Source organism: Pan paniscus, chromosome 1 (genome assembly GCF_029289425.2).
Source record: "Pan paniscus chromosome 1, NHGRI_mPanPan1-v2.0_pri, whole genome shotgun sequence".
Lineage (NCBI taxonomy): Eukaryota > Metazoa > Chordata > Mammalia > Primates > Hominidae > Pan > Pan paniscus.
The window spans coordinates 218,639,875-218,662,082 of record NC_073249.2 but is presented as its reverse complement, the minus strand read 5'-3'; the positions used below and the strand labels follow the sequence as shown (position 1 = coordinate 218,662,082).

General features: G+C 45.3%; 1 protein-coding gene and 1 pseudogene across 1 annotated transcript in view; both read left to right on the top strand.

Annotated features, from left to right (window-relative positions):
• The window catches only part of SLC25A33 (solute carrier family 25 member 33), a 42,926-nt gene extending 25,885 nt beyond the window's left edge, over window positions 1-17,041 (top strand). The window contains exons 3-7 of the mRNA XM_034954819.3: window positions 1,887-1,964; window positions 4,873-4,973; window positions 7,945-8,011; window positions 14,237-14,517; window positions 16,567-17,041. Coding sequence (XP_034810710.1) covers window positions 1,887-1,964; window positions 4,873-4,973; window positions 7,945-8,011; window positions 14,237-14,517; window positions 16,567-16,769 — 730 coding nt within the window. The 3' untranslated portion in view covers window positions 16,770-17,041. The remainder of the gene's footprint in view (window positions 1-1,886; window positions 1,965-4,872; window positions 4,974-7,944; window positions 8,012-14,236; window positions 14,518-16,566) is intronic.
• LOC106633870 (large ribosomal subunit protein uL6-like) lies at window positions 8,018-11,796 on the top strand (annotated as a pseudogene).
• Window positions 17,042-22,208: the final 5,167 nt, after the last annotated feature.

Below are 22,208 nucleotides of genomic sequence, written 5' to 3'. Positions count from 1 at the left end.
TGTAGTCCCAGCTACTTGGTAGACTGAGGCAGGACAATGGCATGAACCTGGGAGGCGGAGCTTGCAGTGAGCTGAGATCATGCCACTGCACTCCAGCCTGGGCAACAGAGCGAGACTCTGTCTCAGAAAAAAAAAAGGTTACAATGGTAGATTTTCTATTATGTGTATGTCATCACACAAAAAAAAGTTTAAAAGTAAAAGCAGTTGGCTGGGTGCATTGGCTCACGCCTATAATCCCAGCACTTTGGGAGGCCAAGGCAGGCGGATCATCAGGTCGGGAGATTGAGACCATCCTGGCTAATGCAGTGAAACCCCGTCTTTACTAAAAATACAAAAAATTAGCCGGGCGTGGTGGCGGGTGCCTGTAGTCCCAGCTGCTCAGGGGGCTGAGGCAGGAGAATGGCGTGAACCTGGGAGGCAGAGCTTGCAGTGAGCCAAGATTGCACCACTGCATTCCAGCCTGGGTGACAGAGTGAGACTCTGTCTCAAAAAAAAAAAACAAAGAAAAGAAAATGAAAAACAAAAAGCAGTCACGGTATAATCTTTGGACTTGAGATACTAGGCTTTGGTTTTAAATAACCGTCATCCGTCCATGAAAATTATTAGTTTTCTATTCCTTAAATTCTGCCCTCCCCCGCCAACTTTTTTTTTGTTTTTAATTTTTGAGACAAGGGGTCTCTTTCTGTCGCTAAAGCTGGAGTGCAGTGGCATGATCATGGCTCACTGCAGCCTTGACCTCCCAGGCTAAGTGATCCTCTTACCTCAGCCTCCTGAGTAGCTGGGACCACAGGCACACACCACCACACCTGGCTAATATTTTTCATTTTTTGTATAGATGGGGTTTATACTGTGTTGCTCAGGCTGGTCTGGAACTCCTGGGTTCAAGTGATCCTCCTGCCTGGACCTCCCAGAATGCTGGGATTACAGGTATGAGCACTGAGCTGGCTCTATTCTTTATATCCCTGTATAAGATTCTACTACATTAGGTAAAGATCTAGAAGATAGGATTGTTAGAAGCAGTAAATCCAAAAGAAATCTCTGAACCTGTTTCTCAGTGAATCTTATTATGATGAGGAAATTATTCCCTGTGTGGCACCCTCTGCCAGATACTCATCCTACTTTCACAGGATTTCATTGTATAGTACAGACTCTGCACAGCTTCCTCCTGTGTTGGGCCGGGTGTGGTGGCTCATGCCTGTAATCCCAGCACTTTGTGAGGCCGAGGCGCGCAGATCACCTGAGGTGAGGAGTTCAAGACCAGCCTGACCAGCATGGAGAAACCCCATCTCTACTAAAAATATAAAGTTAGCTGAGCGTGGTGGTGCATGCCTTTAATCCCAGTTACTCGGGAGGCTGAGGTAGGAGAAACGCTTCAACCTGGGGGGCGGAAGTTGCAGTGAGCCGAGATCACGCCATTGCACTCCAGCCTGGGCAACAAGAGTGAAACTCCGTCTAAATAATAATAATAAATAAATAAAAATACAAAATTAGCTGGGTGTGGTGGTGAGTGCCTGTAATCCCAGCTACTTGGGAGGCTGAGGCAGGAGAATTGCTAGAACCCAGGAGGCAGAGGTTCCAGTGAGCCGAGATCATGTTACTGCACTCCAGCCTGGGCAACAGAGCGAGACTCCATCTCAAAAAAAAAAAAAAAAGAGAAAGAAAATATGTCTAACTGATGCTTTTTGAGGCATGTTTTTTCACTGTGCTAATGATAGCAGTATTCTACAGCCTTCCGATTCTGTATTGTAACCAAATCAGATAAGAGTCGAGCTTGAGATCTCAAACATTTTATTCTCTCAAGGAACTAATGAGAAGGTTGACTCTTTATCATTTTTAATAGACCTTGCCTGAGGGGTTTTAAAGGTTTGTCTTTTCTTATTATTCAGGTCAATCTTGGAGAAAGAGGGACCAAAGTCACTTTTTAGAGGCTTGGGTCCAAATTTGGTTGGAGTTGCACCATCAAGGTAAGCATTAAACTTTCCAGCTAGCTCATGCTAAGCAGTATGGAATTCTGGGTCCTTTCTTACCAAAGGGTGATGCTGCTGAATGACCAGTGTCTTTTTCTGTGTTGGATTTGCCTAAATATAGCGGACATAGCAAATAGTCATTGAGAATGCTAGGCGTGTCTTCAGTGTGTGAAAGAAAGGATTCTACTTACTGTATTCTTTATATTCTTAAGTGTGAAAATTAATCTGCTATCATTACTGTAATGTACTTTAAGTGTTTGCTACTCTAAGTATGGCATGTGGCCAGCAGCATTAGTATTGTCTGAGAGCTTGTTATAAACACACAATCCCAGGGCACATCCCAGACCTACATCAGAATCTGCATTTTAACAGAACCCCCAGGTGACTCCAACGCAGTTAGAAACACTGATCCAGAGGAATTGTAAAGGCTTTTAACTTCACTTTCTGTAAAATGACATCCTCATATCTTTGCAGGTCTTCTCCTGAAAGCCTGTTTGAAATATACAGAACTGTACTGTCCCAGTACCTAAGGGTAGTCACTGGCCACATGGAGCAGTTTAAATGTAAATTAATCAGAATTAAAGGTTCAGTTGCTCAGTCTTCATGTTTCAAGCACTCAATCTCCACATGCAGCTAATGGCTACTGTATTGAAGAGCAGAGATACAGGGCATCCCATCTTGGCAGAAAGTTCTCTTGGATAGATAGGATAGAGAGGATAACAGTGTATGATTGTAAAAGTAACAGAGACAGATAGAGAATAGCATATCTGGAAAGTAGATTAAAAACTGCTTCCAGGCCGGCTGTGGTGGCTCACCTGTGTAATCCCAGCACTTTGGGAGGCTGAGGCAGGTGGATCACCAGAGGTCAGGAATTGGAGACCAGCCTGGCCAACTTGGCGAAACCCCATCTCTACTAAAAATAAAAAATCAGCCAGGCATGGTGGCGGGCACCTGTAATCCCACCTACTCTGGAGGCTGAGGCAGGAGAATTGCTTGAACCCAGTGGGAGGCAGAGGTTGCAGTGAGCTGAGATCATGCCGCTTCACTCCAGCCTGGGTGAAAGAGTGAAACTCCATCTCAAAAAGAAAAAACAAAACAAAACAAAACAAAAAAACTTCTTCCGGAAAGGACCTCCTGAGAAGGGAACTGGGTGGCAGGGCAGGACACTTAACTTGTCATACTCCAAGAGACTTGAAAGAAAATGAAGTCTGGCCGGGTGCGGTGGCTCACGCCTGTAATCCCAGCACTTTGGGAGGCCGAGGCGGAGGGATCACGAGGTCAGGAGATCGAGACCATCCTGGCTAACGCGGTGAAACCCCGTCTCTACTAAAAATACAAAAAATTAGCTGGGCTTGGTGGCTGGCGCCTGTAGTCCCAACTACTCAGGAGGCTAAGGCAGGAGAATGGCATGAACCCGGGAGGCGGAGCTTGCAGTGAGCTGAGATCGCGCCACTGCACTCCAGCCTGGGCGACAGAGCGAGACTCTGTCTCAAAAAAAAAAAAAAAGAAAATGAAGTCTTACAACAAAAATGAGAATGTTGTCTTATATAGGGTGAAGACCAAAAGCTTATAGAATTCTTCCAGATCAGTGCTCCAATTTAAACATAAATCGGCTGGACGCAGTAGCCCACACCTATAATCCCTGCACTTTGGGAGGCCGAGGCAGGCGGATTACTTGAGGTCAGGAGTTTGAGACCAGCATGGCCAACATAGTGAAACCCCATCTCTACAAAAATACAAAAATTAGCCAGGCGTGGTGACATGCATCTGTAATCCCAGCTGCTCGGGAGGCTGAGGCAGGAGAATGGCTTGAACCCAGGAGGTGGAGGTTGCAGTGAGCCCAGGTCATGCCACTGCACTCCAGCCTGGGTGACAGAGCGAGAACTCCATCTCAAAAAAAAAAAAAACACAGATCACCTGGGGATGTTGTGAAAAGGCAGACTTTTTTACTGCTTTTGTTCCTTTAGAATTTTGTAGCAAGTATGTGTGATATATTTAAAGACAGAAAGTACTAGTCTGTGAGATGATCTGGGGTGTGCATTATTCATAGATGGGAAACCTACTGCCCATCTGTAGTAAATAAAGTGAGAAGAGCCCTCGCTGCTCACAGGCAATGCTCCTACAGTGTAACCCTGGTAACCTGATGCAGGTTCCTGACTGCCTCACCCATTAGGGGAAAAGGAAGACTTTTATAACACAACAATGATAAGTAGTTAAGATCCTAAACTGCAAAATATATTCTATGATTGATTCATTGACCAGCAGAAGAAAGAAACATTTTCCCTGCATTGCTGGTGAAAGAGCAGGAAAAATCCCAAGTAGCTCCTATTTCCCAGCCCCAACAAGAGGGAAGACAGCAGGGGGAAAAGTGAAGAGAAAACAAGGGTGACGGGACCACTTTGCGGTAGTCAAGGCAGGGGGTGGCGGAAGGGCCCTTTATGAAAACACAGGTATGATATGATGGCTGTTCCTGTGTGATCCCGAGTCACCCAAAAACAGTTCAAATTATGTTTGACATTCTCATTTTGGCACAGGGTGAAAAAGTGTGGTCTATTCTAGAAACAAAAAAAAAAATTAAAACTTCCAATGTGTTGAAGCTTAAAGGATTAGCATTTATCCAGAACGAAGAATGTAAAAGGACTTTGTAGATGTCTTCCCCAAATCTCACTTTCCTCAATTATTTTTGAACACCTCTGTCACCACTAAATCATTTCTGGAGGGACACACAGGAGCTTCCTGAACGTGCCTGTGGCAGGTTTTGGTTTTAGCACAGGCGAGGACAAGCTTTTTAGTACATGGCAGCATCTTTCCCATTTTATTTTCCGAAAATTTTTCAGGTGTTCTGGAGGGACGTATAAAGTTGCACTGTGATGATTTCTTTATAATGTTCTCTTTGTTCTAACAGGGCTGTATACTTTGCATGTTACTCCAAAGCCAAAGAGCAATTTAATGGCATTTTCGTGCCTAACAGCAATATTGTGCATATTTTCTCAGCTGGCTCTGCAGGTATGTTACCCTAGTGAGTGAAGAGAGGGTCTCTCTCTCACTTTTCTAAAGCATGCATTGTGCCAGTTTTTCCAGGAATTAGAAATTAGCTCCTTGCTTCCTTTGCACCTAAAATTGTTTTTCTAAAGCTTTATGTTACAACCGATAGGAGAGTGAGAGCGGTTTGTAGCTTGATTTTATTTTCCTTGACCACTAAAGCTCTTTATTTGCCCTCAAAATGTACATGTTCTATGCATGCTACTGGTATTTTGTTCTTCTAAAGGAATATTCATAGGTTTTTCATGTCTTCTGTTTGCCCATCAAATGATATAGATATATAGATATAGATAGATAGATAGATATAGATTTTTTTTTTTTTTTTTTGAGAGAGTCTCACTCTGTCACCCAGGCTGGACTGGAGTGCGGTGGTGCAATCTCGGCTCACTGCAGCCTCCTCCTCCCAAGTTAAAGTGGTTCTTGTGCCTCAGCCTCCTGAGTAGCTGAGATTACAAGTATTTGCCACCATGCCTGGCTAATTTTTGCATTTTTAGTAGAGACAAGGTTTCACCACATTGCCCGGGCTGATCTCAAACTCCTGACCTCAAGTGATCCACCCTCCTCGGCCTCCCAGAGTGCTGGGATTACAGGCATGAGCCACTGCGCCCAGCCCCATCAGATGATTTTCTAAAATTAAGAGTTTCTTTCTTCAGATTCCCCACGGGGTCCCACACACCCTGTGTACAATTGGCACTCCTGTCCCCAACTATGGGTTATGCAATGAGGGTGTAGGGCTTGCAGTGGAGTTTCCAGTAGGGTCAGTGACAGCTCATAGGGCATCTGTTCTCTTTTGAGGGAACCATTCCACTTCCTACTGAAAAGCCATAGCGGGACTTCTTCCCCGGGATGTACTTGCAAAACATGAACGTGTAGATTTCTGAGAGAAGGGAAGGCTTTTTTGTTTGTTTGTTTTTGAGACAGAGTCACTCTGTCGCCCAGGCTGGAGTGCAATGGCGCAATCTCGGCTCACTGCAACCTCCACCTCCTGGGCTCAAGGGATTCTCCTGTCTCAGCCTCCCGAGTAGTTGGGACTATAGGCACGTGTCACCACACCCAGCCAATTTTTTGTATTTTTAGTAGAGGCAGGGTTTCACCGTGTTAGCCAGGATAGTCTCGATCTGCCTGCCTCGGCCTCCCAAAGTGTTGGGATTACAGGCGTGAGCCACCCCACCTGGCCGAGAAGGCTCTTTTGTATAGAGTTCTATGTTCATTTAAACAGAAGGGTTTTTTTTTTTAATTGGTATTGTTTTGTTTTGATACAGGGTCTGGCTGTGTCACCTAGGCTGGAGTGCAGTGGCATGATCTCAGCTCCCTGCAACCCCCACCTCCTGGGCTCAAGCCATCCTCCTGCCTCAGCCTCCTGAGTAGCTGGAACTATAGCTGCATGCCACCATGCCCAGCTAATTTTTTTGTATTTTTTGTAGAAATGGAGTTTAACCATGTTGCCCAAGCTCGTCTCGAACTACTGAACTCAGTGATTCACCTGCCTTAGCCTCCTAGAGTGCTGGGATCGCAGGCATAAGCCACCACGCCGAGCCTAGAAAGATATTTTAGAGAACTTAAATTGGCATTTTACGAAAAATTTGCATCTCCTACCAGTCTGTAAGATGTACACACCAGTTTTGTCTGCCGTTGTTACTCCAAATACAAGTATGACCAACCTGTCTGAATATTTATAGCTAATTATTTCTAGACCCTGAATAGAAAATCTTAAAGTTGCTTTATACAAGGAAGCCATTTCTGTGTGATACAGAGCTCTGAGGAGGAAAGGCAGAGTTCCAAAACAGGTAGCCCTTCGCTTAAAGATAGGCCAGTAGTGAGTTAGCATAAGCTAACAACTATTAATCTGTTTTGTAACTTTTGCAAAGTTAACTTAGAACCCTTGATAAATAAAGCAGACCTCAAGGAAGTTCTTAAAACCAGTGTCAGCCGGGCGTGGTGGCTCACGCCTGTAATCCCAGCACTTTGGGAGGCCGAGGCGAGCGGATCACGAGGTCAGGAGATCGAGACCATCCTGGCTAACACGGTGAAACCCTGTCTCTACTAAAAATACAAAAAAAAATTAGCCAGGCGCGGTGGCGGGCACCTGTAGTCCCAGCTGCTCGGGAGGCTGAGTCAGGTGAATGGCGTGAACCCGGGAGGCAGAGCTTGATGTGAGCCGAGATCGCGCCACTGCACTCCAGCCTGCGACAGAGCAAGACTCCCATCTCAAAAAAAAAGAAAAAACCAGTGGCTTCCTAGTATCAAATTAATCTGCTTCCACAGCACTATAGAGGGTGTGAGGTGTTACAGAAGAGATACTGTATGTCAGACTAATACCATGGTGTTGCTTTTTTTGGTTGTCCTAGAATGATTCACAATGTTAGGTGAGGGAGGTTTGGCTGGGTGTGTTGGCTCATGCTTGTAATCCCAGCATTGTGGGAGGCTGAGGCTGGAGGATCCCTTGAGCCCAGGAATTGAGACTAGCCTGAGCAACAAGGGAGACCCCTGTCGCTACAAAAAAAAAAATTTTTTTTTAAAGAGATGGAGAAGGCATACTCACCAAATGGTTATCATATAACCAAATAAGCAGATCAGTCTTAAAAGTTAAATTATTTCTGGATCTGAGGCTTATAAATTGAGGTTTAGGACAGTTACAATTTTCAGTAGGAATCACATTAACACAGATATCAACACCACCACCTACAGGTTGAAAAGACTAGAAGGGATTCTAGAAAATTAAGAGAAATTTCTTTTAGATCCAGCAATACCAATAGATGTTACACTTAATGGGGAAACTGAAGCTTCTATCTGCAGGATAGAAATATAACTGCTTCCTACTGTCTTTTTATTAGGCCATTGAAATCCCTATTTCAAAGTTTATTATATGATAATAGACATCTTTAATAAGTATTGACTATGTACAGTGTTGACCTTTACTGTTTTTTTTTTCCAGCTTTTATCACAAATTCCTTAATGAATCCTATATGGATGGTTAAAACCCGAATGCAGCTAGAACAGAAGTAAGTTATTATTTGTTCCTTCCTTAATGAAAGGATTTTTGGGATTTTTTTTTCTTGCCCCAATTCCTCCACATCTCTAAGGATGAGATATAGAGATGTACCCCCCTCCTCGTTTCCTTAATCTAAGTGCACGCGGGATTCCTTTTGTGTTGAGGTTTGTGCTGTAAGCATCATGGGAAGATGAGGGCGACAGAGATGACAAACAGGGGAAGGAGGGGATATCTCTGGTTGTGTCCCCTGATCCGCAGTCCCGCCTGTTGTCTCAGAGAGTCAGTGACTGTCTCTCCTTTGCAGACCCCACCCCAGTTGAAGTGCTGTGGGTTCTCCTCCGGATGGTCTCCCTTTCAAAAGGGAAGACAGTACGGGCACAACACTGAGTGTCCTCAGACCTCAGAGGGCTAATTTTAGTCTCCAAAGGCTCTCAGCTGTAATAGGTTTCTGCCCTCAAGCTCCAGCCAGGGGTTTGTAACATTTTGTGGGGCTGTGGATTCCTTTGGTAGTCTGGTGACACCTGCAGGCCCTTTTTAGAATAATGTTGTTTTTTGAGTTTTTTTTGTTTTTTTGTTGTTGTTGTTTTGTTTTGTTTTTTTGTTTTGAGATAGGGTCTCTCTTGTTGCCCAAGCTGAAGTGCAGTGGTCCAATCTTGGCTCACTGCAATCTATGCCTCCTAAGTAGAATAATGTATTTTTTTTCCTTTTCTTTTCTTTCTTTCTTTTTTTTTTTTTTTTGTTCTTTTGAGGCAGGGCCCCATCTATCACCCAGCCTCGACCTCCCAGGCTCAAGCAATCCTCCTGCCTCAGCCTCACCTCCTCAGTAGTTTGAGACCGCAGGTGCATACCACCACACCCAGCTAATTTTATTTTTCTTGTAGAGATGGATCTTGCCATGTTGCCCAGGCTGGTCTCAACTCCTGGGCTCAAGCAGTCCTCCTGCCTTGGCTTCCCAAAGTGCTGGGATTACAGGCGTGAACCACCACACCAGGCCTTAATAAGGTTTTTAAAAATACACTTGTCAGTGATACAGTAGTATGCCTCTTTAACACATTAAATTAATAAGATATGGCAGTAGTCCAGTAACTACTATAATTTCTAAGAAATGATAAACAGTGTCCTGTGATGTTTTCAACAAATGTAATGTGACATGAAAATATTTCTATGTGTGTCAAATCACAGGTACTACTGCTGCTACTACTGTGGCCTGTGTATTTACATTCGTAATGAATACAATTAACCCAAGCTAATGGAACCCGGTGTAAAGAGTGTTTTAGACTTAATAAAGCTAAGCTTCATCTAAGTTGTAAAAAACCCTAGCTGAAATAAAATAAACTATGAAGGTGGCTTTAATACTTCTGAAGACACAATAGCTAAGACCCAAATTGGGATTAGATACCCCACTATGCTTAGCCCTAAACTCCAATAGTTAACAACTTAACTATTGGATTTCGGTTAGGGATTAGGGTTAAAGATGCATTTTCTCCCCAGTCCAAGTGAAGGAACTACCAGCATTCTATTAAGAACCCCTGTATTACTGTGTTGCCTGGAAATGTATACACTGGAAACTTCCAGCCAGTCCACTCTGATTTTCAGCTGCCTCTAAGGAAAGGAGGCAGAGCTGGGCGTAGTGGCTCATGCCTGTAATCCCAGCACTTTGGGGGCCGAGGCGGGTGGATCACAAACTCAGGAGTTCGAGACCAGCCTGGCCAACATGGTGAAACCCCGTCTCTACTAAAAATACAAAAATTAGCCAGGCGTGGTGGTGGGCGCCTGTAATCCTAGCTACTTAGGAGAGTGAGGCAGGAGAATCACTTGAACCCGGGAGGTGGAGGTTGCAGTGAGCCGAGATCACACCACTGCACTTCAGCATGGGTGATAGAGTAAGACTCTGTCTGGAAAAAAAAATGAAAACAAAACGAAAGGAGGCAGGGAGTACCCCAGGAAGGGTAGGTAGGGGCCCCAGTTCATTTTTCTTCCTAATGACCATGATAACCTCTGCATGAGTCACTGACTCCAAGTTCCCCCAATCAATCTATTCTGCCCAAAAGAGCCTTCTAACATGCATCAGGTATAATCATTTGAACAGACCATTTGTTCAGACTCTTTTGATGAATCTGTTCCTCTCAGGGTAAATTCCTAATTCAGCAGTCCTGTAGTTTTCCAAAAATGTCATGTGCTTTTATTGCTCTGTCTCCCCACGTATGCTGTCCCTCACCAGAGATTCCCCCTTCCCCTTCCTGGTCATGCTGTCACCTGTTGTGGAAGCCTTTGGTAATTCCTCCTAATTCTGAGTGTCCCATAGTAAACTCATATCACTTCTGTTTAGCAAGGGATAAATGCGTCCATCAGCTGAGAGCTTGTATATGTATTCTTGTCATTCTGCCTAATGATGGTGCTCAAGAATACTTTAGAACTTTGGGTGAGCTCTGTTAATATTTGTCTCTCAGCAGTGAATATTTGTTGCTTGCACTAGTCACTAGGGAAACAGCAGGGAATTAAGACCTAGCTTCTAGGAACTTACAGCTTCACAGATAAGATAATTAAAGTTTGGTGGGATATGGTTGCTGAGGGTGCCACTAGACCTTCAAGAGTCACCCAGTACAGGTTGGGTTAAGAGAGAGAAGGTTGGGAGGGCCTTCAGAGGCAGCAGCACCCAACTCCCATCTTAAGAATAGCCAGGTGGGCTTTGCCGTGTCTACTGTGAAAATGAAGACCATTCACAGCAATCAGACTGTTGTCATTCCAGAAAATGTCAACATTACCCTGAAGGGATGCACAGTTACTGTGAATGGCCCCAGAGGAACCATGCAGAGGGACTTCAGTCACATCAATGTAGAACTCAGTCTAAAGAGGCTCTGGAGTGCCACACGGTGGGGTAACAGAAAGGAACTGGCTACCGTTCGAACTGTTGGTAGTTATGTGCAGAACACGATCAAGGGTGTTACACTGGGCTTCTGTTACAAGATGAGGTCTGCGTATGCTCACTTCCCCACCGACATTGTTATCCAGGAGGATGGGTCTCTTGTTGAAATCCGAAATTTCTTGGATGAAAAATACACCCGCAGGGTTCAGATGAGACCAGGTGTTGCTTGTTCAGTATCTCAAGCCTAGAAAGATGAATTTAATCCTTGAAGGAAATGACATCGAGCTTGTTTCAAATTCAGTTGCCTTGATTCAGCAAGCCACAACAGTTAAGGATATCAGGAAGTTTGGGGATGGTATCTATGTCTCTGAAAAAGGAACTGTTCAGCAGGCTGATGAATAAGAACTAAGAGTTGTCCCGCTACAGAAACAACATGCTGGATGATTCCTAAGACCTATTGGTGATATTTAAATGATGCCATAAAAGACATTGATTTGGGAAAAAAAGAATAGCCAGGTGGGGGCGGCAGAGAAGAGTCTTTTGGGCAGAGAGAAGGTGAGTATAGAAATCTTGAGTCAAGAAAGCGTGGTTAGGCTGGACTCGGTGCCTCACACCTGTAATCCCAGTACTTTGGGAGGCCGAGGTGTGCGGATCACTTGAGCTCAGGATTTCGAGACCAGCCTGGCCAACATGGTGAAACCCTGTCTCTACAAAAATTAGCCGGGTGTGGTGTCATGCCTCGGGAGGCTGAGGCAGGAGAATGGCGTGAACCCGGGAGCCTGTAATCCCAGGGAGGCTGAAGCAGGAGAATTGCTTGAACCCAGAAGTTGAGGTTGCAGCTGAGATTGCACCATTGCACTCCACCCTAGGGGACAGAGTGAGTAAGACTCCATCTCAAAAAAATGAAAAAAGAAAAAAAGAAAAGAAAGCATGGTTAGTTCTGGGGAGCCGTAAGACAGGAAGTGTATTTGGCGTGTAGTACGTGCATCTGCGCTGGAGAAGGGAGTTATGGAAGAATAAGGCTGGAGGAGCAGGGGAGCCCGATCCTTCCCAGGCCTGAAAGGGAGTTTGGAGTTGGGCTTTGAGGGCAGTGGAAAGTCATCAGAGCAGTGGTCCTCAGGGGAAATGGAGGATGGAGGTAGGGGGTGCCCTCCAGGGGACATTCAGCATTTAAGTTTGGAGACATTTGAAGTTGCCACAACTTAGGTGAGTGTTTTTGGTGTCTAGTGTGAATAGAGGCCAGGATGCTGCTAAACCCTACAAGGCACATGACAGCCTGCTTCTCCCCAAACTGAATAGTCTAGCCCCAAATGTGAATAGTGCCAAGGGTGAGAAACTCTGGATGTTTTGTTTTGTTTTGAGACAGAGTCTCACTCTGTTGTCCAGGCTGGAGTGCAGTGGTGCATCTCAGCTCACTGCGAGCTCCGCCTCCCGGGTGCACGCCATTCTCCTGCCTCAGCCTCCCGAGTAGCTGGGAAGTGCCCGCCACCATGCCCGGCTAATTTTTTGTATTTTTTAGTAGAGACGGGGTTTCACCGTGTTAGCCAGGATGGTCTCGATCTCCTGACCTCGTGATCTGCCCACCTCAGCCTCCCAAAGTGCTGGGAATACAGGTGTGAGCCACCGCACCCGGCCTCTGGATGGTTTTAAGCACGGGAGTTGCATGGTTGGATTTGTGTTAAAAAGGTCACTGCGGCTAAGGAGCGGGAACAGTCTATGCGGAGATAATAAAGAAGGGAGAGAGGCCAGCTGAGACTGAAGCCCAAGGGGCCCCAGGTCTGCGCCCGCTTGGAGGGGTCTGTGATGTGTGACCAGTGCACACCTAACTACACTCATCTGGTGGCTCACTCCTGCCTTGCAGCCAGGCAGTTCATAAATGCTTTATGTCCTGGGGTAGGAGCCTCTAAACCTCATGGTTTTCATTTGCTGTTTTATTTTGATGTTTTATGATTTTATAAATTTAGCAATAATAGAATCTATTTGGAGACGAGTGTGATCAGAAATCTAATAAGTAGCCTCACCAACAGGTTGGAATGTTCCTATTTTTCTTTCTTATTATTTTTTTTTTGTAGAGATAGAGCCTCACTACATTGGCCAGGCTGGTCTTGAACTCCTGGCCTCAAGCAGTCCTCCCGCCTTGGCCTCCCAAAGTGCTGGGATTACAGGTGTGAGCCACTGCGCCCAGCCCTTGTGATCATCCTTTACCTTTAACTTAGTCCTGTTTTCCACTGAAAGCATTCCCTGTGTCTCACGGCCTTGTGACTTAATCTAGCCGATATACCGTGGTCAGCATCTAGATTGTTGTCCTGATTGTTTTGCAGTTGTAGTTCCTCTGTGATGAGCCTTACTGCTCCCTGCAGCTCTTTCTAAAATTAGGTCAAATGCTAATGTTTTTATGAATATGTTTCTATGACTCTTGATACAGATGTAGCTAGTGTTCTGTGGGCCTGTCAGGTGTGCCAGCTACTTGGTCTGGCCTCACAGTGGGCTGGAGGTCAGCTGACAACAGTACAAAGATATGTGGGAAAAACTCTCCTCAAACCATGTTTTTCCTCCACTGTCACACCACAACAGTCATTGACACAGAAGATGACTTCTGTGACCAAATGTGTAGGGGGTTTTTCCACACACACCAAACAGCGGACACCAGCTGGGTGTCCTCTCGTTCACTTCCGACACTGTCTACCAGGAGACAGCCCCACAGATTGGGGGCTCAGTCCCCAAGACTGCCCACCCCCCGCCCACCCACTTACCCACACACCAGTTGTATGTCTGGGCCTCCAGAGCTTCTGAACGACCAGCTTCAAGTTGGGGTTCCCATGACCCTCTCTTTGGATTCTATTAATATGCTGGAGTGGCTCACAGAACTCAGGGAAACACTTAATATTTACTGGTTTGTTATAGAGGACATCGCAAGGATACAGAAGAAGAGACAGGTAGGGCCAGGTACAGAGTAAGGGGCGTGGAGCTTTCATACCCTCCCCGGGGGCCACCCTCCAGGAGCCTCCATGCGATCAGCTCTGGAAGCTCCCTGAACCCTGTCCTCTTGGGTTTTTCTGGAAGCTTCATGTCAGCAGCATTCCTTCTCCCAGGGGATAGGAGGGGACTCTCATGGAGTAAGACCAACAAGGTAAGGACATTAGAGGATGGCCTTGGGGCAGGTGCAAGGAGATCAAGGGACTGTCAGAGGCTGCCCCTGTGGCCTCACACACCCCACATAACAAAAGACAAGGGCTATGAGAGTTAGGAGCCAGGAAACAAGTATCCTAACACCACAAGGAAGACCCGTACCTGTTCTCCTACTGTGTGATGTCTGTGTTCCGCCATGATATGTCTCCTTAACAGCCTGTGTTGGTCTCTTTTATGCAGAGTGAGGGGCTCTAAGCAGATGAATACACTCCAGTGTGCTCGTTACGTTTACCAGACCGAAGGCATTCGTGGCTTCTATAGAGGATTAACTGCCTCGTATGCTGGAATTTCCGAAACTATAATCTGCTTTGCTATTTATGAAAGTTTAAAGAAGTATCTGAAAGAAGCTCCATTAGCCTCTTCTGCAAATGGGACTGAGAAAAATTCCACAAGTTTTTTTGGACTTATGGCAGCTGCTGCTCTTTCTAAGGGCTGTGCCTCCTGCATTGCTTATCCACACGGTATGTTTTGCTTTTGTTCTTCCAGAGCAGTAAAACAGCTGTCACGTTTGTTGTTTGTGGGTATATCTAGACTTCTGTGGCGCACATTGAGGTGCAGGATCCCTGCAGGTAAGGTCAGTGAGTATGAGGGAAACAGCTCTAACCGCATGGACAGAGGTCACGTGAGTGGTGGGAACTCGACCTTACTCAAATCCAGCTGATTATAGCCAAAACTTGTTGTGCAGAAACGCAGGTCCTGGGTTGCTGAACTTTTGCTGTTTTCAAGGAAGCTAAAAATCTGGATTGTATTTAATATTCCTTGAATCAAAATAATAATATGGGAGCCAAACTTACTCAGCCTCGGCGGGGCACGGTGGCTCACGCCTGTATTCCCAGCACTTTGGGAGGCTGAGGCGGGCGGATCATGAGGTCAAGGGATTGAGACCAGCCTGGCCAACATGGTGAAACCCCGTCTCTACTAAAAATACAAAAATTAGCTGGGTGTGGTGGCGCACGCCTGTAGTCCCAGCTACTTGGGAGGCTGAGGCAGGAGAATCGCTTGAACCCGGGAGGTGGAGGTTGCAGTGAGCCGAGATCAAGCCACTGCACTCCACCCTGGCAACAGAGCGAGACTCTGTCTCAAAAAAAAAAATAATAATAATAATCATTCAGCCTCTATTTCTAATGGAGCCTTAAGGCTACTTTGGGTAAGTTTATTTTTTTAAGTTATAGAATTGTTGACCTACTGGCCTACTTATTTTTAAAAATGCTTAGTTTATTGTGCCATGAAAAACAGGTTTTATTTTCATAAGCCTTCTGTACTGTCAGCTATGGCAAATGCATACGGTCAACTCAGTAACAGGTGCTGAGTCCCCTTTGTGTCCTGGAGCACTAAGCTGACCCCAGAGGACATCTGAGGAAAGAGGTCAGTGATGCCTCCCAGGGTCTGAGGTCTGTGTGAGGGCAGGAGTGACGAATGTCCAACTCTAGGTGTCTGGGAAGGAGGCCCAGGTGGGCAAAGGCTGGCAAAGGAGAGGGTGGCTTTTGAGCTGGGCAGAGTAGAAAACATTTCTAGGAGGAGGAGGAAACTGAAAAATAAAAGAATTCGTTGAAGGTATTGCCATACTTCATACAAATTAGCATTTGCTTAATTGGGAGTAGAAAACCATGAATTATTTTAACATTAATCTCATTCAAACTAAGCTTTTTTTAACCCCTTAAAAGTTATTTTGCTGTAATCCCAGCACTTTGGGAGGCCAAGATGGGCACATCACCTGAGATTAGGAGCTCGAAACCAGGCTGGCCAACATGGCGAAACCCCGTCTCTACTAAAAATACAAAAATTAGCTGGGTGTGGTGGCAGGTGCCTGTAATCCCAGCTACTCAGGAGGCTGAGGCAGGAGAATCACTTGAACCCAGAAGGCAGAGGTTGCAGTGAGCCAAGATCGTACCGACTGCACTCCAGCCTGAGTAATAGAGTGAGACTCTGCCTCAAAAAAAAAAAAAAAAAAAAAAAAAAGTTATTTTGTACTTTCATGTATGTGTAAGTGTCCATAGTTGACCAAATCCTAGAGTTGGAAAAGGTTCTAAAAAGAACTTAATTTTTCATTGTCCCTCTAGGTTATGTGACTTTCCTGTCCAAATACAGCTGAGGTGGGAAATAGACACAGTTGTAACCTTGACAATTTTATTTTATTTATTTATTTTTTGAGACAGAGTCTTGCTTGCTCCGTGGCCCAGGCTGGAGTGTAGTGGCACGATCCCGACTCACTGCGACCTTCACCTCCCAGGTTCAAGCGATCCTCATTCCTCAGCCACTCTAGTAGTAGGCGTGCACCACCATGCCTGGCTAATTTTTGTTTTTCAGTAGAGACAGGGTTTCACCATGTTGGCCAGGCTGGTCTCCAACTCCTGGCCTCAAGTGATCCACCCGCCTCGGCCTCCCAAAGTTCTGGGATTACAGGTGTGAGCCACTGCACCCGGCCTAACCTTGACAGTTTTAAAGTTGTGTGCTATGAATTCGTTCCCCATTTAATATGTGGCGTAAAGTAGGTCTTTCTCTCTCTGCAGAAGTCATAAGGACGAGGCTCCGGGAAGAGGGCACCAAGTACAAGTCTTTTGTCCAGACGGCGCGCCTGGTGTTCCGGGAAGAAGGCTACCTTGCCTTTTATAGAGGACTGTTTGCCCAGCTTATCCGGCAGATCCCAAATACTGCCATTGTGTTGTCTACTTATGAGTTAATTGTGTACCTGTTAGAAGACCGTACTCAGTAACAGGCCGGAAAATTGTGCTCTAGAAGAATAAAACTGAAAAACTCTAGAGAATTTTTTTTCCCCATTGATGTTTAGAAAGTTTGAGACTGAAACAGGAAAGGCCATAAAATATCTGGTTCATATCACCTGTTGGACATTTCCTTTTGGATTCATGCTTTCTGGAAGGTTTAAATTCATTAACGTTAATAGTTAATTATAACTTTTTTTTTAACTTAAGAGGATTCAGGGTTAAGCACCAACTAAATTAAATCATGCTATTTAATTTAAGTATACATTTGGCTTGTGTCCTCTTTTATGCTCACTATACTATGAAGGACTTAAGTAATTCAGATAAACCTGCCCTAGAACTGCAGAGAAAAATGATAAAGTGAGAATACAACTTGTTTTATAATCTGACTTTAAGATCTTGCACTGCTAGACAGGGAAGAAGTGTCGCATTTTGGCTGGGCACTGTGGCTCACGCCCGTAATCCCAACCCTTTGGGAGGCCGAGGCAGATGGATCACCTGAAGTCAGGAGTTCCAGACCAGGCTGGCCAACATGGCGAAACCCTGTCTCTACTAAAAATACAAAAATTAGCCGGACGTGTGCCTGTAATCCCAGCTACTTGGGAGGCTGAGGCAGGAGAATCACTTGAAACCCAGGGGGCAGAGGTTGCAGCGAGCTGAGATCACGTCACTTCACTCCAGCCTGGTCGACAGAGTGAGACTCCATCTCAAAAAAAAAAAAAATTTGTGTCACATTTTGGTGGTGGTGTGTGGACCAGGACAAACTTCCCAGCAATTTTTCTTCTTTGTACATTTCCAATTACTTGCAGATTGATCATCTAAGCATTCAGACTGCTGAGATGAATATATATAACTTTCTGACACTAAATATTTTAAGCTATAAAAAATTTCCTGAAGTTATCCTTTTCTCCCTACTTTGAACCAAAGGCAAGAATTTTTAAAGAACTGTTTTATCAATGGCCTGGCTCCTGGATATAGTTCCGGAAGTTAAGACCAGTTGCCTTGTTAAGTGTGTTGACAGCACAGCTACCCTGTTTGGCTGTGAATCCAGAATGTGATGAAGAACAGTCATTCCCACTGAGGTCTTTAGCCCTGTTCTTGGACCTCTGCTCTTGCAGAAAAGGAGCACAACGTAGGACTATGGCTCACCCGTCAGAGAGCTCACATTCTGATAGGAAGCACTGGGATTGTTTAAATATCCTAGTTCAACATTTAAAAAAAAAATTTAATCCCAGCACTTTGGGAGGCCAAGGCGGGCAGATCACGAGGTCAGGAGATCGAGACTATCCTGGCTAACACGGTGAAACCCCGTCTCTACTAAAAAAATACGAAAAAATTGGCCATGCATGGTGGCGGGCACCCATAGTCCCAGCTACTCGGGAGGCTGAGGCAGGAGAATGGCGTGAACCTGGGAGGCGGAGCTTGCAGTGAGCTGAGATGGCGCCACTGCACTCCAGCCTGGGCCACAGAGTGCGACTCCATCTCAAAAAAAAAAAAAAAAAGCCAGGATGTTACCCCCTTGGTTTTAAAGCAAATTTAATAAGGGAACAAAAAGATGATACTAAGAAGAAGGCAAGTAAAACCCCTAGTCTTCCATTAGCTCTTTCACTGGAATTTGAGTATATTGTACATGAAGGTTGGTTTTCAATTTGAACGTCTAGAAAGATACTCATTTCTAATACCTATGCACTGTAGTTTCAGGTTTACTTGCAGACACCCTGGTAGGGTTAAGAGGAGGATATTTCCAAGTTATATTTAAATTGAGTTTACTTTTAACTGGGATTCTTGACTCTAGTGTAATTGCTCCAACAACTACGTAGAAGTCAAAATGAGTGACTTTAGTGAAGCTTCTGTACTTTACAATACATGACAGGAATGCTATTCCAGAAGTTTTGTTTTGTTTTGTTTTTGAGATGGAGTCTTGCTCTGTCTCTCCCAGGCTGGAGTGCAGTGGCACAATCTCGGCTCACTACAGCCTCCACCTCCCGGTTTCAAGCAATTCTCCTGTCTTAGCCTCCTGAGTAGCTGGGACTACAGGCATGCGCCACCACACCTGGCTAATTTTGTATTTTTAGTAGAGATGGGGTTTCACCATGTTGGCCAGGCTGGTCTCAAACTCCTGACCTCAGGTGATCTACCCGCCTCGGCCTCCCAAAGTACTGGGATTACAGGAGGGAGCCACCATACCTGGCCCGCGCCGCCCCTTCCTTTGTTGTTGTTGTTGTTTTGAGACAAGGTATCACTCGATCACTGAAGCTGGATACAGTGGCAAGATCATAGCTCACTGTAACCTCAAACTCCTGGGCACAAGGGATCCTCCCATCTCAGCCTCCCAAGTAGCTTGGACCACAGGAAAGTACCACCATGCCCAGCTAATGTTTTTTCATTTTTGTGCAGACGAGGTTTTGCTATGTTGTCCAGGCTGGTCTCAGACTACTGGCCAGAAGCGATCTTACCTCCTCAGCCTCCCAAAGCACTGGAATTACAGAGTAACATCTAATTTTAATATTCACATTCCTATTTTAATATTCATATTCGATGATGGCACTTAGCAACATCCTCCTATATCCATATTAAAACCTGTTTTCCAAGATTGTGTCTAATATGAAGGTGTAAAATTGCTTTGTTTTCACTCCTTCTTGAATGAATAAATTTGATAGTAACCAATTATAATTTTAGTTTTCTGCTTCTCCTGCCCCAGGGCATGGAAATGCAAGCTGCTTAGGCACCCAAAGTAGGAAAGAAGTGATGGTTCCTCTGTAAAGGGCTCATTAGCTTTAAAAATGGGAAATACCTGTGGTTTTTCTCTTAATTTTTGTGGGTATATAGGAGGTATATATATTTATGGGGTACATGAGATGTTTTGATACAGGCGTGCAACATGAAATAAGCACATCATGAAGAATGGGGTATCCGTCCCTTCAAGCGTGTATCCATTGAGTTGCAAACAATCCATTTACACTCTTGTTATTCTGAAATGCACAGTTAATGTTGGGGCTGGGTGGTTCACGCTTGTAATCCCAGCACTTTGGGAGGGTGAGGCAGGTGGAGGATCACTTGCGCTCAGGAGTTCGAGACCAGCCTGGCAACATGGTGAAACCCTGTCTTTATTTAAAAAAAAAAAAAAAAAAAAAAAAAGCTGGGTGCGGTGGTGTGCACTTGTGGTCTCAGCTACTCCAGAGGCTGAGGCAGGAGAATGAAGGACTTGAGCCCAGGAGGCGGAGGTTGCAGTGAGCTGAGATGGCACCATTGCAGTCCAGCTTGGGTGACAGGAGTGACCCTGTCTCAAAAGTACGATTAAATTATTATTGACTGTAGTCATCCTGTTGTGCTTTTTTCTTTCTCTTTTTTTTAATATAAAGATTTTTTAAATTAAAACAATTTTTTTTTGAGATGGAGTCTCGCTCTGTGGCCCAGGCTGGAGTGCAATGGCATGATCTCGGCTCACTGCAACCTCCACCTCCTGGGTTCAAGCGATTCTCCTGCCTCAGCCTCCCAAGTATCTGGAATTACAGGTGCCCGCCACCACGCCTGGCTAATTTTTGTATTTTTAGTAGAGACAGGGTTTCACCATATTGGCCAGGCTGGTCTCGAACTCCTGATCTCAAGTTATCTGCCTGCCTTGGCCTCCCAAAGTGCTGGGATTACAGGCATTAGCCACCTCGCGGTAGCTCACACCTGTAATCCCAGCACTTTGGGAGGCTGAGGAAGGAGAATTGCTTGAGGCCAGGAGTTCAAGGCCAGCCTGGGCAACATAGGGAGACCTTCTCTTTACAAAAAAATTAGCTGAGCATGCACCTGTAGTCCCAGCTACTTGGGAGGCTGAGGTGGGAGGATCCCTTGAGCCCAGGAGGTTGAGGCTGCAGTGAGCCATGGGATTGTGCCACTCTACTCCAATCTGGACGGCAGAGCAAGAGGGGCATCTGAGCCTGTGGAATGGTCTGACTCCAAAGTCAAGATCTGACAAACCATTTCATTCCATTTACTTAAGAATTACAGATCCATGGATGATACTGCTGATAAAGGTGTGCTTAAACTAATGCACGTAATAGAATTGGCCACATAAAGAGTCCTTTGGGTGGGACATGCAAACTGAATCTTCCTTGGGAAGCAAATGGTACTTAAACACAATGCCTGCCTGCTGTTTTGAGGGAAGATACACCTTAAATGATTATTTTGTTTGCTCATGGCTGGTGAAAGCATCAAGATTGCATGGAAAGGCTTTTGCTGGGATACTCACAAGAAAGAGGAGGTCCAGACCCAAGTGAACCTCCAGGTTTCCTGTCTGCTTCACTCTCCAGTCCCCCTTCCCCCCAGTGAATGTGCATGATTCCAGTGTGGACAGAGGAACTGGCTGCAGGAGCAAAAAAAACATTTGTCCTCAATCCATCACTACCCACAAAGAGTTTACAGTGTTAACCTCAAAAAAAAGTGATCAGAACACTGGAACATAGTGTGTAATTAGATACAAATATTTTCTGTTTACTTTTTAAAAACTAGTAATTTAGCTGAAATCAATAATGAAACACAGTGACTCTTCCCCTTGAATCTCCTCCCACCACCACAGTTTGCAGTTCAGTGTTAACTATTCTCCACTTCCCACAAGCACATAAGGCTTTATTTAAGCTTTGGATATTATTTAAAAATCAATCTGCATGTTGCTTTTTCTTTTTCTTTTTTTTTTTTTTTTTTTTTTTTTTGAGATGGAGTCTCACTCTGTTGCCAGGCTGGAGTGCAGTGACGCAACCTCAGCTCGCTGCAACCTCCGCCTCCTGGGTTCAAGCAATTCTCCTGCCTTAGCCTCCCGTGTAGCTGGGACTACAGGCGCCCACCACCACACCCAGCTAATTTTTGTGTTTTTAGTGGAGACCAGGTTTCACCATGTTGGTCAGGATGGTCTCCAACTCCTGACCTTGTGATCCGCCTGCCTCGGCCTCCCAAAATGCTGGAATTACAGGCGTGAGCCACCATGTGCCCGGCCTGCATGTTGCTTTTTTGTTGTCGTTTTTGTTTTTTCAGAAGGAGTCTCCTGTCACCAGGCTGGAATGCAGCGGCACAATCTTGACTCGTTGCAACCTTCGCCTCCCAGGTTCAAGCGATTCTTGTGCCTCAGCTTCCCGAGTAGCTGGGATTAAAGGTGTGCACCACCACGCCCGGCTAATTTTTGTATTTTCAGTAGAGATGGGGTTTCACCATGTTGCCCAGGCTGGTCTTGAACTTCTGACCTCAGGTGATCTGCCTGCCTCGGCCTCCCAAAGTGCTGGAATTACAGGTGTGAGCCACCGCGCCCTGCCCGCATGTTGCTTTTTAAAAACAATGTATCATCCATCTATGCCAACAACTCCAGATCTGGCTTTCTTTTCTTTTCTTCCTTTCCTTCTTTCTTTCCTTCTTTCCTTCCTTCTTTCCTTTCTTCCTTCCTGCCTTCTTTC